The 17,987-nt window shown below is 34.2% G+C and overlaps 1 protein-coding gene across 1 annotated transcript in view; it reads right to left on the bottom strand.

Annotated features, from left to right (window-relative positions):
• The window catches only part of LOC126259958 (voltage-dependent calcium channel subunit alpha-2/delta-3), a 941,077-nt gene that overhangs the window by 21,542 nt on the left and 901,548 nt on the right, over window positions 1-17,987 (bottom strand). Inside the window, exons 23-24 of the mRNA XM_049957069.1 lie at window positions 11,831-12,073; window positions 7,781-7,898 (exon numbers count right to left, since the gene is read on the bottom strand). Coding sequence (XP_049813026.1) covers window positions 7,781-7,898; window positions 11,831-12,073 — 361 coding nt within the window. The remainder of the gene's footprint in view (window positions 1-7,780; window positions 7,899-11,830; window positions 12,074-17,987) is intronic.

The raw sequence follows: 17,987 nt of genomic DNA on the forward strand, positions 1-17,987 counted from the left end.
CTCGATGTACTTCTTTCCAAAAGGGTGCAACAAAAGTTGAATCCATGGTGCAGTCATTGTCATCAGTTAGTCACAGTTACACATTCAGCCTACAGTCTCTGCAGCTCACAAAGTGCTTACCTCCCTTTTCATAGTTTTATAAGAAACTAATGGGGAGTTTGATCCAAGAATCTCTTTATGAAGCCTCAAATGTTCTCGTGACAACATAAAAATCTGATAAGCCAACATCTGAACAAGTCAAACAATATTTGACAGATATTGTCTTTCCCAATGCGGGAGAAACTTATTCATTTTGCATGCATGGTGTAAAAAACCATTACGTTGTATGTATTTCTTTACTGATTAAATTACTGCAATGATTTTGTATCATAATAATGGGTCAATTATTATTTTCAGTTAACAAAATACACCTATGTGAAATGGTGAACAAAAAAATGAAAAAAGTACAATGTAAATAACAGTGTAAAACATAAACCAAAATAAGTAAAACAAATAATTAGAATAATAATGAACATTTAGGCATTTTAATTAGGGATGCTGCACATACGCTGACAGCACATTGTGAACAATTTATTTTCCAAAAATTGTATTACAGAACCAGCTTTATTACACATGGATGTTGGTGGCTTGATAGCTTGCTTAATTCACATTGTAACAAAAGTTTCTATTTTGCAAACTGCATTAATGGTGGTGTGGTAATTTGCAAATTTTCAAATTTCTTCAGAAGTTGACTATACAGTTTTCAAGAATGTTAGTTACTTTTCAACTTTCATACTAAACAATTTTCTTTTATATTTCATGGTTTTGAAGCTATTTCCTCTAAACTTATGTGTTAAATTACCTTTCTTCATATGCTTTACCTCTTAAAAGTGAACAGTGAAATTGGGCACAAATAAAAAGATACATATTTCACTATTTTGCCCCCTCTACACATCTGCCAAGTTTCATCAAGATCGTTCAATGACACTAGGGAATGTTTCCTTGTCAGTGCAGCAGCTCTTGTGGAGTTGATAGCTATCTGCAGCAGCATCCACAGTAAACTCTTTACTTAGCTTTTACATGAACTCAGGACACTTTCTTACAGTCTTCAATGTGGAAGTGACTGGAATCTAGTTTCCTTATGTTTTCAGCAGTGCTATTAATAATTTTCTTGTTTCTATGGTTACAAGTGCTAAACTCACCAGTAATTTTCACCAGCAAACATTATAGGAAATTGATGAATGAGTTGGAAGCAATGTTGGCAACTGGTGATCAGTTTCATGTGGCCTCGGTGAATTGCACCAATATTGAGAGTGAGGGGCACCTCTCGTTGCCACAAATGCAAACTGAAGGATACCAGGTTCTCTTATACTAAGCATCATTTTCAAGAACTCCTGCTTGGTAGGAATGGACTCCTCATTGTGTCTGGTGGGCCATGTTGAGATATTGACTTGTTTCATGTGAAAAGTGGATGTGGAGAAATTTCAAAATCAATGAAGTAAACAAATTCCTGCAATGAGTCAATAATCTCTATGAACTTAATGTCTATATTGCTTAAGAGCTTTCATTTATTACATTATTCCATAACATTTTTTATCTACTACCTCCATTGGACTCAAACTGTGAACTTTGAAAATTAAGTTCAATGTCACTGCAGAGTAAACCTTTGTCAAAGCTGAATGTCAGATGCCTATTTAGCACAAGATTTTCTACACATTGACACTTAATTTTGTTTCAAAGGTCCTGAGCTCAAGCATGATGATGTGAGTAGCCAAAACATTTTATAAATGACGTAATACATTAAAAAAAAAAAATTAAGCAATCTAGACAGTTTATTTCAGAGAAATAGATTTAAAGCAGAGGCAGATGGTTTTGCTTCTCTGCTCTAGCAGTGGCCTTTTCTTCATCACCAGGGACTATGCAGCAACAGATCCTCTCTGCTAGATGTTTGCAAGTTGAATGTTAATTGTATGATGACCACTCTTGGGGTAATAGCACCATGAGAAGGGAATCACTCCAACATGAACTCCATGTGTCGCTCCAGAAGGAACTGTCTGTCAGGTGGAAGAGGCCCTTCCAGAAGTGATCAAAAGTAAGGGTTGTAGCCGTATATGCAGGATTTGGACAAAAATACACAAACACCACGGGAAATGCTTGCTTGAAGATAAATGCAAATGATAGCCAAGTCTTCAGGTTGCACTGTTGTTCTGCAATGTCCTCAATAGTTTGCAAGCATCAGTCATGGTCAGAAGAATGCTCTGTGAATTTGTGAGTGCATTATGTCAGAGCTAAGGGAATGCAAATGTGGCCAAATTGTTGGTGCTTGTATGGTAGATGCTTCCATAATCAATGAATCTGAAGTATTTGGTGTTTCAAGAGGTATAAGCTCGAAGATTTATACCATCTGTAGTGTAGGGGAAAACATCATGTGCTAAGTCACAATGTGGATGAAAGTGTGTGTTGAGTATTATGACTGAAGAGGATTATGATGAAAAATAAGAGGACAACAGCTGCAAAGGTCACAGCAGAACTGAATGGCACACTCATAAACCCCATCAGCAACAAAACCGCATGAAGGAAACTCCACAAGGAAGGAATTGTAAGGTGAGTTGGAATTCTAAAATCACTCATCAGTGATGTAAATGTCCATAATAAGAAAATTTGGTGTTCAAGCCATAAAACCTGGATTACGAAGCTATGGAGGAATGTCGTTTGGATGGATAAGTCTTGTTTCACACTGTTTATAACTTCTGGCCAAGTTTATGTCCCAAGAGTAAAATATGGTAGGGGTTCGGTGAATATTTGGGCATGGTATTCCATGGGCCCTATGGTTACTCTGGACGGTCACATTACTGCCAAGGATTATGCGACCATTTCGGATGATCAGCTCCTTCTATAGTACGATGTTTGTTGCCCAATGGGGACGATGTGTTCAAAGATGACAGGGCCTCTGTTCATCATCCAGGGCTGGTTTTGTGAGCATGAAGATAAATTGTCGCATCACCCGTGGCCACCACACTCACCAGATCTCAATATTACTGAATTGAGCCTTTGTGGTCTACTTTGGAGAGAAGGGCGTGTGATTGCTATCCGCTTCCATCATTGTTACCTGAACTTGTCACCATTTTGTAGGATGAACGGTATAATATTACCTTGAAAACCATAAAGGACATTATCCATCTATTCTGAGATAACAAAACTGTTTTGAAAGCCAACTGGTTTTCCATACCATATTGGGCTTGGTAATGTGTTGTGTTTTTGTGGTTTCCATATTGCTGTCCAACCCCTGTGATTTGTCAAAGTCTGTCACAATGATTTTTTTTTTTTTTTTTTTTTTTTGGGGGGGGGGGGGGGGGGGCAGCTAGTGGAAGTGGCAAAGTCAGCTAACCTCAATCATGTGATCTTACTACAGCTATTTTCTGGATCCTCATAACAGAGCCCATTTTATTTCTGTAATGCTGTAGGTTGTCCATCTCATGATCCTATTTACAAGGGGTCTTTATGGTCTGGCTATCTTTGCTTTTCTTCATACTTATGATATTTGAAGCTCACTGCCTGGAAGATCTTTTTATGCTAATCTTTTTAGAAATAACTTTTTGAAACATTTATCTAAATTTAATATTTATTAACAAATAGATATGTGAATTAGCAAATGAAAGCTGCATCAAACCAGTCTTCAGACTCACAACCACCACCACCACAACAACAACAACAACAACAACAACAAACAAATACTGTATTATAAATTGTAGATAAAACGGCTGCCTTATTGTTTTTAGTTATGTATCACATGAAATGTGAGTACTGGCAGATAATTAAAATTTAGTATAAATATGTAGAACATCAAATAGAAAATATAATACTTTCTTATTTGTAGAGATTGGACAGTATTATGGAAGTGGTTTTCTCTTCCATTTAACAATGAGGCATTTAGGATGTCTGTATCAAATTTTTTTTTTTTTATATGGCCAGAAATTAAAAATAAAAGGATGTTAATTTTATTAAAAAATTATGATTCAGTATTTGTTGATCAACATTTTCATATGATAATATAAATAAAATTTAAATAAAGGTATGTTGCTTCTAGTGAGAATCAAACCACTGATCTCACATGATGCATGCTGTTACAAGCAAGGATAATATAATAACAGAAGTATTTTTTTACTTACTAATGTTTAGAAATTTTCAAAGGTGATTTTTCCAGTTTTGTAGAGAATTTTATCACACTGCTTTACAAAACTGATGTCTTATGTTAGCAAAAAAGATGAGATAAAAAGTTCCAAAAAAGACATTGCACACAGCAAAGGTAACAGAAAATCGGTAAGCTCTGAATAGCAAGTACATGTAAATTGAATTGTATGCAGCCAGCCAATGGTGAAATATAGCCACTGAATTGTGGCAGACAAGCAGTCAGAATTTTAATTGCATAATGAAGCCAGGAGTGAAATGCAGAGGTGCTCCATGAATGAGTCAGGAAGAAATTTTCTCATTGAGCAAAAACGACTTTTTTGTCTTTCTGGCAGGATCAAACGATGATGCAAGGAATGTAAAAAAGGATCTTTTAATCTTGTTACACATTATTGTTTCTTCAGTGCCACATCTTAACGGCCTGAGAGAATGATCCTGTGTAAACAAAGAAATTCAAAGTACAAATGCAGAGATGCAAAATATTTGTGGGCTGTTTTAAAATGTAACATTTGTGGACATAAGCAATTTGGAGGAAGCATTCCGCACAACACATGGTTTTCATCTAAACAGTCTTCAAAAAAATTTTATAGTAACAAAAATTTTGGATGTAGTAAATAAAATCTCAAATGCGCAGTGTGATGATACAGGAATCCCACCTCTCATGGACAAGATGTGTGTGTTACCTGGAGACTCAAATGGGAAATCTGCTGTCAGCGAAACTACAGCCCTCCAAGACAAATGTGAGATTTTGTTAATGCAAGTGAACATCGCAAATGCAAGCAGCTCACAGAACAGCACAGTAGTTGTGGAAGAGCAAACACCAGAAATAAGTGAAACAGCAGCAACACCATCATCAGAAGCAGCAGCAGCAACAACAACAACATCTTATTTCTAAACATTCAGGGTCGTGAAAGTAAAGCTGAAATACTGGAGTAAGCATTGCCATAAAAAAAACTATTCTTTCCTATGTTTATCTGAATATTGGCTTAAACCAGGACAAACAGAATACCACGTACCAAAAGGTTACAAAGATGGAAACAGTTTTTGCAGATCCCAGTACCGTAATGGTGGTACTGTTATCTATGTTTCAAATGAAATAGAGTTTAGGGCATGAGATCTTAGTTGGGCATGTGTAGAGAAACACTTCAAAATTAATGAAAGTATGTGTTTACCATTCCCCTGACCCAGATGAAAAAACCATTTTAGATCATTTGGGCAGTGCACTCTGCCACAGAACAAAGTGGAAACAATATGTAACTATAATTGGGGGAGATATTAATTCAAGCTTTGATGTAACAGGCAACAAACCCAGTGTATATGAGTTACTAAATATGCTAAAACAGCACAATTTCCATCATGTAAATTCAGAGCCAACAGGACTAAAAGCATGCTTAGATAATGCTTTTGTCAACTGTGCTCGTGATATGTACTCCACCAGTGTACAGGAATTTGATTTCTCAGACCACTCCATGTGAACAGTAGCGTTAATACATTTTATAATAGGGTGTGGGAACAAGGCAGTACAAAAGTTATCTAATACCTTAATACTAACAAGAAACAATCTCAGAAAACTAACACATCAGCTGAGGATAACTAATCGGGACAAATTATTTCAAAGATGCAATTCCAATGCCCAAACAGTTCATGAAACATTCCACAATTACTTAAAAAGTATGCTAAAAACTCATCTTATTCCAAACAAATATCATAAAACAAGAAAGGGTAAATTGTGGTACACCAAGGAGTTGGAGACATTAAAAAATAAGCTACTGCTGTTAAAGTGCCTTGGCAAAGTAAACAATTCTAATGAAATTAAGGACCTTGAAACAACCACTAAGAAACTGTATAATAAGGAGCTACTACTGGTGAAACAGAGATAAAACACTAATCTCATAAAAACATAGTAAAAACCAATGCAAAGCAGCCTGGTCAGTAATCAATACCATTAAATGTGAACTCAAAAACGTTGATAAGACAGTCCCAATACCATCAGATACGTTCAACAAATATTTTGTAAGCTGTGTTGATGAAATCGATCCAGCAAACTATAGGCCAATTTATCTTATTCCAGGACTAGCCACAGTCATTGAAGGCATAATGTGTCAGCAGATGTATGATTACCTAGAACTAAATAACATGCTAAATACATCACAAGTTTGGTTACAGAAAATAAAAGTCAACCATACCAGCCACAGAACTATTTGTGAGAAACATTCAAGGACCAAGCTCACATACAGGTAGCCTTATGTGATCTGAGCAAGGCCTTTGGATGCATTGGCCACTCTGTTTTGCTCTCTAAACTTTAGTACTATGGAATATGTGACAAAAGTTTAAAACTCCTCAAATAATACCTTAATACAAGAAAGCAAGTGGTGAGTTCAGGAAGTCAGCTCTCAAACACAATTGAGGTTCAACACAGAGTGCCCCAGGGATCTAAATTAGGACCACTTCTATTCCTTGTACACGTAAATGAATTACCAAGAAACATAGATATAAAGACATATACATCTGCAGATGATACAACTTTTCTGTCTGTGAACCATGTATTTGATACCCTTGTTAGTAGTATGAATTTGGCAAAAGGAAATGCAATATCATGGTTTAATGCGAATGGTCTACAGTTAAATGAGAAAAAGACCCAGAATATGTGATTCAGATTATCAAAGTCTGTAAAAATAAAAAAACAAATTGCAAAATTTTTAGGTATCACACTTGATGCTGTGTGGCATTTGAATATGTGAGGATGGTGTACTTTGCTTTGTTTCAATCTGTTTTAAGGTATGGGTTAATACTCAGAGGAAACAACAAAAAAATTAATGAAATTCTGGTGATCCAGAAGAAAGCAATCAAAGCTATGGTAAAAGTAGATAATAGGACACAATGCAAACCAATGTTTATTAAATATAGAAAATTAACAGTTATTAATCTATATATTCATGATAGTGTTAACTATATATTTGCTGAACTACCAAATTTAGGTGTAACAAATCAAAGGCACGACCACGATACAAGAATCTATACTTCTCTGTCCATGCCACAAAATAGATTAGCAAAAACTAACAATAGTCATTAGTATATGGCAATTGAAATATACAACAGATTGTCTAGACATGCCTCAAGCATGTCAATAAATGTGTTTGAGAAAAAAGTTACACAACATCTTGTTAACTAACCCACACTATTAAAAGAATTTTTAGGAATAACCAGTATCAACTTAAATATGTAAAAATGTATTTTATAAAATTAATAGGTTAAGTGAATTGATGAAGTCTATTGCATGTAATAATGCTGAATGACTAATAAAGAATTTGAATCTGAATCTAAGCATGGACTGTCAAGTAATATAAAAATGAAAAAAATCAAAGACTGCCAGTCCATAAGGTCGACTTGCTAAAATAATGAATTGTAAAATCAAACATAGAGAAAATAATGACAGCTGCAGAATGATACAGTGGCAGTACAAGATGTGAGAAGTCATCATTTTTGAGGCTGAAAAGAACTTTAGGAATTAACAAATAATATATAGCTTAATTTTGTTGACTGAAACTTGAGACTGTTTCAGCTAGTCATCTTAATAAATATTGAAACGTGTAAAAAGTCTGTTACAGTATACCATCATCGTCAGCAAAAGTCCATCTAGGATCCCAAAGCTGATAGACATTTGTCTTCATCAATAACCAAAGAAATTTGCTGACGACCCATTGCAGGAACCATTTCATTGGCAGGAGAGGCTGCAAAGGAAGATCACATTTCAGGCATTCTGCATCAACTTTTGTTACTTATTATCATTAATATATTAATATATAAAAGTGTTGACAAATTTTCCTAATGAAATGAAAAATTTTAGCTGGGTGTTACTTCATGTATAGTGTGACAGTGGTAATGATATAAGAAGAAAAACTGGCAACTGATGAATTCTTTGACTGATTAAGTGTTGTGTTTAAAGACACTGTGTGACATTCTACCAACTGCGGTGGATGTTATTCTGTGTATGGTTGTATCAGACTGCACCATAATCAGTAATGTTATGGATTAGGTCAGTCAGGCAGCTGGCTCAGCCTGCACAATTATCTATCTGCAGAGAGGAATTAAAATTGTTGATCACTTTCCAGAATCAAGCTTTCACTTTGCAGAAGATTGTGGCAGGTTAAATCTGTATGCCAAAATGAGAATCAAATCTAGGACCATGCCTTTCAGGGCCAATGCTATTATTGAGTGACATTTATGGGCTAGGATGGAGATTTAACTTGCGAGGAAGTTATAGTGGTCACTTTGCTTGTAGCAGAGCAATATCAATTACTTTTCAGTAACATGCTTGGAACTATATTTATCTTCAGATTCATTTCAAGGTGATGTGTTGAGGCACCAGGAAAGGAAATAAAGGGTATTAGTTTTTGTCTTCTGTACACACTAATGGGTTCAATTAATTAGTGATTACATGGATGAGAAGTAGATAAATGCACTGGGAAATTTATCCAGTGGCTGTCAACAATGTAGAGTTATGTCTCTAGAAATCTATGCTCCTGGGAATTATCACTATCTCTAGCTCCTAACATGACCTGGTGTTCAATTATTCACACTGCTTTATGCTTGATGGGGTGATTTTCATACTTATTGTAGCAGAAATCAGCTCATAATAACACATACGCACAGAAAGTCAAAAAACTACTGGAATGACCAACAAGCAGTGGTGTTACATCGATTCATTAAATAGAGAGCAGCCAGATGCAGATTAAGCAAGTGACAAAGTATGAACAGGGCACAAATGACACATTTGTTAAGCCTAAAGAAGTGTCTACAGTTACAGTTGATTCTGGTTAAGAACTAGACATAAGAAAAATTAAAAACACTTGAAACAGAAAGTAAAATTTGAAACTGGCAAATGAGGGAGGGTGGATAGGGGAGGGGTGGTGGAGAGAGAGAGAGAGAGAGAGAGAGAGAGAGAGAGAGAGAGAGAGAATTTTTACAATGTAGCAATAGGAGTAGTACAGATAGCCTGTTATACAAATTTAATAGCAACAAAGTTAAAAAAGACATACAAATGCAGACAAGACTTGGAAGGAGGAGAAAGGCTCAAGCAAATCTCAGTCAATCTGTTGTAACATAGTGACATGAAGTCAGTAATATTTTTAAATGCTGCAAAAAAGGTGAAAATGTACGAAACATGGACACCACATTAATAGCTAACCTGCCACTGTGCACACAGTTGAAGCTCATACACTCAGATGCAAAAGAATTATCATGCATTGGCTAATAAACTTAAAACGGTTTGGGGGAAGCACTGAAGAGTTCTAAACAAAGATAATCATACTCAGAAATAGCTAACTTATTATCTCCTGACAAAGCAAGTTCCTGAAATATCACTGAAGGGTGTAGTGTATAAAGGTAAAGTTTTAGTATCCTTCGGTACATAAATTTCACGTCTAATAAAAAGTCATATTGAATAACAGTGTGTTTCCTAACTTTCTGCTGGGAGAACACCCAGAAGCACATCATTATAAATAGAATTGAGGAAACCTAAGAGACCATAGCTGTGTGTGTGTGTGTGTGTGCGTGTCCTCTGGCTCAAAAATGTATTCATCCACAAGCCTAGTCTGTGTGCTTGTTGACAACTCAACGCCTCTACTATATGGTGGGTTATTGCCTTCACTCCTAAATTATTTACATTCTGCCAGAACCTTCCATACCGTATCTGTAGAAACTGCTGCACATAATAAGGATGTACATGAATCCTAGTTATGGGCATCCAAGTTAATTTGTAATTTTAATCATAAACTATTGCACCTAGCAGAGCTTAAATCCATACTATGTAATCATTTTTAAAAGATGGACATTATTTCTGACATATAGTGCAGAAAGAAAATTAGTCAATTTTATAAACTAGCTCACCATTCTATGTAAATGAAAGGGTACTGCTGGGATATTGTTACTGAGTGATTAGTATTAAAAAGTTCAAGTGTAATTTTTGCAAAGTAATTTGAAGCATCAGGAAGATTTGTAAGAAACTGGGCAGAGTTAACCTTAAGGTTGATGGAAAAATGGCTGAGCATGAATCACAGCCCTGAAAGGTAATCAAGTGGCAACAGTTATTCTCCAAGTTCACTTAACTCATATGTGTTGGCTTAGTGAACACACACTTGCAAAGTGTGCCATTTTCAATTACTCTACTGCTGACTTTGAAACCATTCCACATGGTGAAAGTTTGACATGTTTCTCAATGCAAATTAAAAATGAACAAATTACAAAAATTGTATACATATAAAATGTATGCATATGACTGATTGAAAAAAAAAACAGTTTGGAAAATATAAGAGTGGTATAAATAAACATGCTATCCTAATATCTTTTATAATAATTTACAGAAAGATAAATATAAAAAGAGATTAATATTTTCATCTATCAGAAACTCTATCCACATCTTAGCTACTGCATAGAAATATGACACAATGCTGCACAGGTGCACACCTTAACATCTACAGCTGCTACAAAAAAAAAAGTAATTAAGTATTGTACAAGGACTAAGCTCCAGAGAACCTTGCTGTGAACCTTCCACACAGGACAAATACTTTAGAATCTATTTCTTGTACTTCTATAAATTAATTATGGCTTTTGTTTGCCAGAAAACCAATGTAAGTAAATGTAAGGATATACATGATAACAACAGCAGGTCCAAATGTACTCAAAGAACAAAATTAAAAATGAAAGACCAGAATGATATTGTATAAAAAGCGATTAATCTATACCTTGTACTTCTACAAATTAATCACGCTTCTTGTCTGCCGGAAAACTAATGTAAGTAAACATGACCACAACAGCTGGTCCCTATGTAACTACAAAGAACAAAGGCAAAAATGAAAGACCAGAATGATATGATATAATAACCTGCCAGATTTCCTGAAAACTGGTAACCAGAGATCATTCAAATCAAAGATAATTTTTTTTTTAAATTAAAGAATGCCTTTATTTACCCAATGAATTTTAGAACAACAAATAGTAAGAATCCACTGATGGACTGTAACAGAAAGTATTTACAAGCTATTTTTTCTAAATAAATCAGACAGTTTCATCAAAATTACAATTTATGGTATGTGTTAAACTACAATGATGTTTGTAAAGATAGTAGTGAATTTTAATACATATTACCGATTTTTGTAGTTATTATTTGTAACACTATGAGTCATACGTATGATGTTTGCAAAAGTCACCATACTGAAGACTCCATGCAAAAAATGTGAATAAATAAATAAAAGTTCTGTGTCAACTGTGTATTTCAGATATCACATCAGTTTTCAAGCACATTCCACAAGTTCCTATTGTTAGTGAATGTGCTTGAAAATATGCATGATGTTTGGAAGCTGGTGCACTTCACAGAATTTAAAGAAGATGAAACAATTAAAGTTGAACTACTTGGTTTACACACTGCTTGTGATGGTTCAGAAGGCTGCACTTATCTAAGTATCCAATGCAGTGCACCCTGTAACATTATTCTAATTTGACTTTACATTTGTATTTAATACTGTAAATATAAACAAAAAAAATGCTCCCCCTTTTTGCGGGGATAAGAAGTGCTCAGAATTTTCATTGCTTCATTACTTACATAAATTCAAATGATTAGAAAACTACCTATTTTTCATATGAAGTGTTGATCTGAATATTAACTTACACTTGCATGAATTCCTGCAGCACTGTATGGAGATTTCTGATCAACACAGGCGCCTTGATAATCGTAAACTGCAACTTTCTTATAAATTTTATCTTGTACCAAGGAGTCCATTATTGTTCCATCAATTTGACCAAAGAACTTTCCCGTATTATCAAGACTTTCAGAAATAATAATAAATCCATTATTGTCCAGTACATAGCAGTCCAGTTCATCAGATACACACGTTTTCTTGCAGTTTGAACACTAAGAACAAACAAACAATTTTTTATTTAATTTACTTAGTGATCAACCAAATATATGTTTGAAAGTTCTCCAGTACCATGCAACAAGCATAAAGAAAGAACAAATTTTATAATATAGATGACTAACTTAAGGGACACAAAATTGCACATTTTTAGTTCATATAAGGTCACTAACATAAGGCCATTTTTTATAAATTGCAATAATATTTTCTTGAATGGTGCTGTACCAATTGCACCCACAATGAATCATTTTCGTCATTTTGCAGCAGGGTTGCATATTTTAATCAGCAGGACCACTGCTCATGTAACATAGAAGTCAATATTAAAGTCCATATCTAGTACATAGGTTTCATTTGTCAGGAAGTTTCAGGCATGTGGTACTTTTGTGGGCAACTGCTTGTTAACAGCTTTCTTTTCAGTGAAACTGAATGGCTGGCATATCTTTCCAGTGGAAACGACATTGTCATTTTGTGCTGCCATGAAGTTATTAATTTGGTATTAACAAAGTTTCACTTCTTCAGTCATTTCATTCACAAAAAATGAAAAGTTCATGCGAAGGGCAATCATGAATTCAGGTTTCAATTTGTTTTATGATAAACATGGGAAAAACTAACATGAATTTGGTCATCTTTCTACTTCATTTAAAAGGCTAAGGACTAAGTACATAGTTTTTACCTATACGAATAAACACAGGTTAGATTTCAATTAAGTTTATATAATGTTTTTCAGTGTTAAAAGTTCCAACCAGTATGACTAATTTGTTTATGTATGTACACAAAACTAGTAATCCAACAGTAACAACCCAATAAAAAGTAGATTCATATACATTCATTACTTACAATAGTGTGACTGTGAGTAACAAATGTGCATGCTGCTGCACTTTAGCTAATAGTGTGGAATTTATGTGTGGGGATGTGTGAACAGTGGTTTCAACGAGACAACTACAATGGGACAGAAGAAAGTACTTACAATGAGGTTAGCTATGGACAAAGTAATGTGACAGACTGAGATACATCTACTGCACAATGTGAGACACTTTTTTTACTAAACAACACAATAGATGATCTTCTTTCAAGTATGTAATTATTTATTTGTGGTTATGCTTGACTTCCAGCCTACAATAAAAATTATTAAATGACACTTGTTATAACCTACAATGGAAAATACTTCAATAGTAGTTTTGTTTGTGTCTTACAAATCACTTGAATCACAGATATTGAAGGAAATCACAGTACCTATTTACTTCTAATGAAAATTTACATACCTCAAAAGCAATTATTAAAGAGATGTGTTTTACAGAGTTTATAATGGAAAATCTTTGCATTTTGCAGGACAAATTATTTAAAATACTATTATATTTTTTGGTGAGAGAGCTACCATTATCAATAATTTTGAGCAGGTTGTGGTCCATTGTGATTTTCATGAAATGGGAATTACAACAATACAATAAGTATCGTTTATTGTCATAAACCTATATTAGGACTTGTGCAAAGCAGTTAGTTGCAAGTTGATTGCAACTGCAATTAGCTGAAGCTGGTTTAATGTGTTGCAAATTGTAAGAATTATGTCAAGTTGAGGACCAATGATTTATGAATAACTGAAGAATGTTACGAAATCTGGCCAGCAGAAGATTATTTTTAAAGTAAAATTCTTATGATTATATAGAGGTGTGGAATAATAATAATAAAGTCACCTCATAATGTCTGCAGCCAACAAGAAAGATGTACAAATATGACTAACAATCGCTGTCACCTCCAATTCCAGACAGTAAGCAGGACTGTTACAATACATAAGATGTGCTTAAAGGACAGGAAGATTTGTGCTCTTCCAGGAGAGATAAGGCCACAAAATTGTATTAGAGCAAGTGGGAAAAAAATTAAACAGATGAGGTTGGGGTGACAATTGGGATATTGGAAAATGTAACAGAAAAGGTGTAAAAAGGGAGTGGTTTATGCAACTTTGTTAACACTGAAGGGAAGGAGCCTCTTACAGCTATACAAAAAAGTAGGGTGCAGCAGACCACAGACAAAAATTCAAGAGACAGTTTTTGAAACTGATCTGAGTGGGAAAATAAAGTGGATGACTCGTGGCAGCATCCAACATCTGCAGGAAAAACTAGAATCAGGACAGCATATCACATGTACTGTAAAACACAATACTAGGCCTCAGCAAAGTAATAGAGGATACTGAAGCACTGACACATGATGTGTCCCCAGCATCAAAGTTAATTATTAGTAGTATCCTGCATAGATGATTGGTAAGTGATAAATACATAGACAGGATAAAAAATTGCATCAGAGAGCAGTGCAAAAGACTTGGTGCAGTTTTCGTGGATTCTAATAAATTTATCAGTGATAAATGTGCAGGACAAGATGGAATCTATGTAAACAGGCTAGGATCAGCAACATTCAGCAATATGTACAGTGGTATTTGTCTTTCATACTTAGTCACGGAAACTAGTATGCAGAGATAGGGGTGTAAAAATTGATAAAGAAGTTGAAACAAAAACACACAAACAGCATTTCAAAACATGTCGTTAGGAATATTCAAAACAGTAACAATACATTCGTAATGCACTAGAAAATAAATGGGTTACATTCAAACTCCACAAATGAGAGAGAAACAAAACTTAATGACTTGCAGATCATTTTGTCAGAAATACCAAATATCAAGCTTGTATGCTTGAATGAACGCTGGCTTACAAAGGATAGTATCAAAATCTTAAATAACCTTGATAATTTTTTTGTTGCCAGCAACTTTTGTAGGAGTAATTTAACATGAGGAGAATCGTGCATACTTGTGGAAAGATCAATGGAATATACAGCAAGATTCAATTTTGATTCCATTAATGAAGAATGTATATATGAAAGCCACTGCATAGAGTTAGGTAAAAATATTGTAATCCTATCTGTCTATAGAATTCAAGGTGCAGAAATAATGAAACTTTTTTTTTTCGAAATTCCAGTATCTATTGCAAAAACTTCAAAAAGAAACCTTGAAAAGAGTCATAATAACTGCTGATTTCAACATAGATATAACCAGAGAAGCCAATAACTCAACAAAATTCATTGATATGATTCAAATATCAGGTTTCAGTGCAAATTTCACTGATTTTACTAGAGTTAACAAAATGTCTGCAAAATGTATAGATAATATTTTAACCAATTATACTCATAATGGGGCAAATAAGTTTTGTTTAGATTTAGAATTTTCTGATCATTGTGCTCTGTTTACGAAGTTACCAAGAACAATAAAACCTTGCTCGAAGAAAACCTACACCAAACACCAGTTCAACAAAGAAAATATGAACTTATTCCATCACAGATTAAATAAGGTGGAGTGGGCTATTGATCATAGTATTTCATGTTCTGAAAATTTTGTTACTTTCTTGGATAACTTTCTACACATTTTTAATGAAATTTTCCCCTTTACTGTACATCATAGAAAAGTAGGAAATAAAGTAAAGTGGATTACTGAAGTAATAAAAATCTCCAGTGCAAGAAAAAGATGGCTACATAGGGAACTAAAACATAACAAAATACCTGATTTTGTTACCTATGCAAAAAATTACAAACATATTTTGAAAAATGTTGTAAAGGCAGCCAAAGAACTAGCAAATAATAGATTTATATTGGATCGTGAAAACAAATCAAAGGCATTATGGTCAGTGATAAAAGCTGGAACAGGTGCCGCAGGTACAGGTCATGATATTTCTGAAATCAAGACAGAGGATAAAACTATTGTAAATCCTGATCAAATTTTTGAATTATTTAATGAATTCTTTATAAATGCAAACAGATGAAACATCAATGCAGAACATTACCCAGATAAGGAAAATTTCTTCAACAGTGAGCAATTTGAAGGTGAATTTTTCAGTATGTTTACCAAACTACTTAAAAATTATAGAAAATGTAATACTATCACTAAAAAGTAAAACATCAGCAGGATTGGATGGGATATCAACAAAAGTGGTAAAAACATTCTCTGAAATAATTGCGCAGCACTAACTGCAATAGTTAACCAGTCCCTTCAAGAAGGTTATTTTCCAGACACACTGAAGTACACAGTTCAAATGTTCAAATGTGTGTGAAATCTTATGGGACTTAACTACTAAGGTCATCAATCCCTAAGCTTACACACTACTTAACCCAAATTATCCTAAGGACAAACACACACACCCATGACTGAGGGACGACTCGAACCTCCGCCGTGACCAGCCGACGTACAAAGTAGTTAATGCACAAAAGAACATATGGGAAATTATCGCCCAGTTTCTCTTCTTCCATCACTATCAAAAATATTTGAAAAGGCAGTCACCATACAAATTCAAAATTTCATAGAAAAATTTAAAATAATTTAAAAAAATGAGTATGGATTTCAAAAAGGCAAAACCACAGTATCTGCTATAAATCATTTTGTTGACAAAATTAGCTCATCTCTAGACAACTCATTACATGCCACATGAATTTTTTGTGACTTATCAAAGGCCTTTGATAGTGTGAATTACTCCTTGTTACTCTGTAAACTGGAAAAGTGTGGAATTAGGGGCACAGCATTCGAAAGGTTTAAGTCCTATCTAACCAACCAAAGACAAAGACTGGCTGTATCATCGCAGAGAGAAACTTATACTTCAAAATGGAAAACCATTTCACATGGAGTATCCTAAGATTCTCTCTTAGGTCCCATTCTGTTCCTGTTTTACATAATTGATCTGCCACTTAATATTGAGTGTCCCTCAGTTTTACCTGCAGATGACACATCTGTGAAAATTGAAAGTAACAGTATTGGTTAAATTCCACAAGCTGTATTAAATACTTTAGAAAAATTAGATACCTGGTTTTATTTAAACAGGTTTAAATTAAATATGGAAAAGACTCAGTTAATGCAGTTTAAAACAAAACATGCAAAATTAAATGATATTCAGGTCAGTCACAGAAACCAGGATTTGCTGTGTGAAATTCCTAGGAATGCAACTAGATAAAAATCTTATCATGGCGATCACACTTACAGTACCTTGCAAATAAATTAAATAATCAAGCCTTTACAATGAGGATATTGCACAATGCTGTCAGTATGGGCATAAGAAAAGTAGAATATCACAGCTACTTTGAGTCAGTAATAAGGCATGGAATTGTATTTTGGAGGAACTCAAACCATGTGTGTCAAATACTAAAACTTCAGGAAACCATCATTAGAAATATGCACAATGTAGGGCAAAGAAAATCATGTCATACACTCCTAAAAAATCTAAGTATATTAAGTGTTCCCTCACTACACATATATGAGCTGATTATATTTGCACACAGCAACCCTGATTTATTTGTAGAAAATCATTTTCAACAAGATTACAACACCAAAAATCAAAATAATTTTATGCTGCCCACCCACTATTTAAAATTTTATGCTCAAACTCCACATTATGTGAGTATGAAAATTTATAACAAAGTGAAAGAAAGAGAATTGCTCAGCATAAATGTAGAAACGTGGAAAAATCCTTATATGAGAAACTAGTGCAAAAAGTTACTATTCAGCAGAAGAATTCATAAATGACAACATGAAGATTGAAGTTGGAGAGAGCAAGTATTTAGGACTGTTAATTTTTAAAAGTTTGTCACTTTGAAGAAAAATTATTAACTGCATAATTAAGTAGCTATTCAGTACCTTATATTATATTACTGATATTATAAGGAAAATTGTAAACCAGTTCTTGTGTTTTAACAAGTCTCCTGTACATTAATCAATGGCTTGAAATTGTATGCTATGAGACAATAAACTTCTATTCCATTCTATTCTATTCTATTCTATTCTATCGAAAACTGGGAGGAGCAGGGAGCAGGCAACAGTCTGGCCAAACAAAAATCAGATCATGAATGACCTGGGTAAGCTAAGCACAACTATCGTGGACACAAATGTAA

This window comes from Schistocerca nitens, chromosome 5 (assembly GCF_023898315.1).
Source record: "Schistocerca nitens isolate TAMUIC-IGC-003100 chromosome 5, iqSchNite1.1, whole genome shotgun sequence".
Classification (NCBI taxonomy): Eukaryota; Metazoa; Arthropoda; class Insecta; order Orthoptera; family Acrididae; genus Schistocerca; species Schistocerca nitens.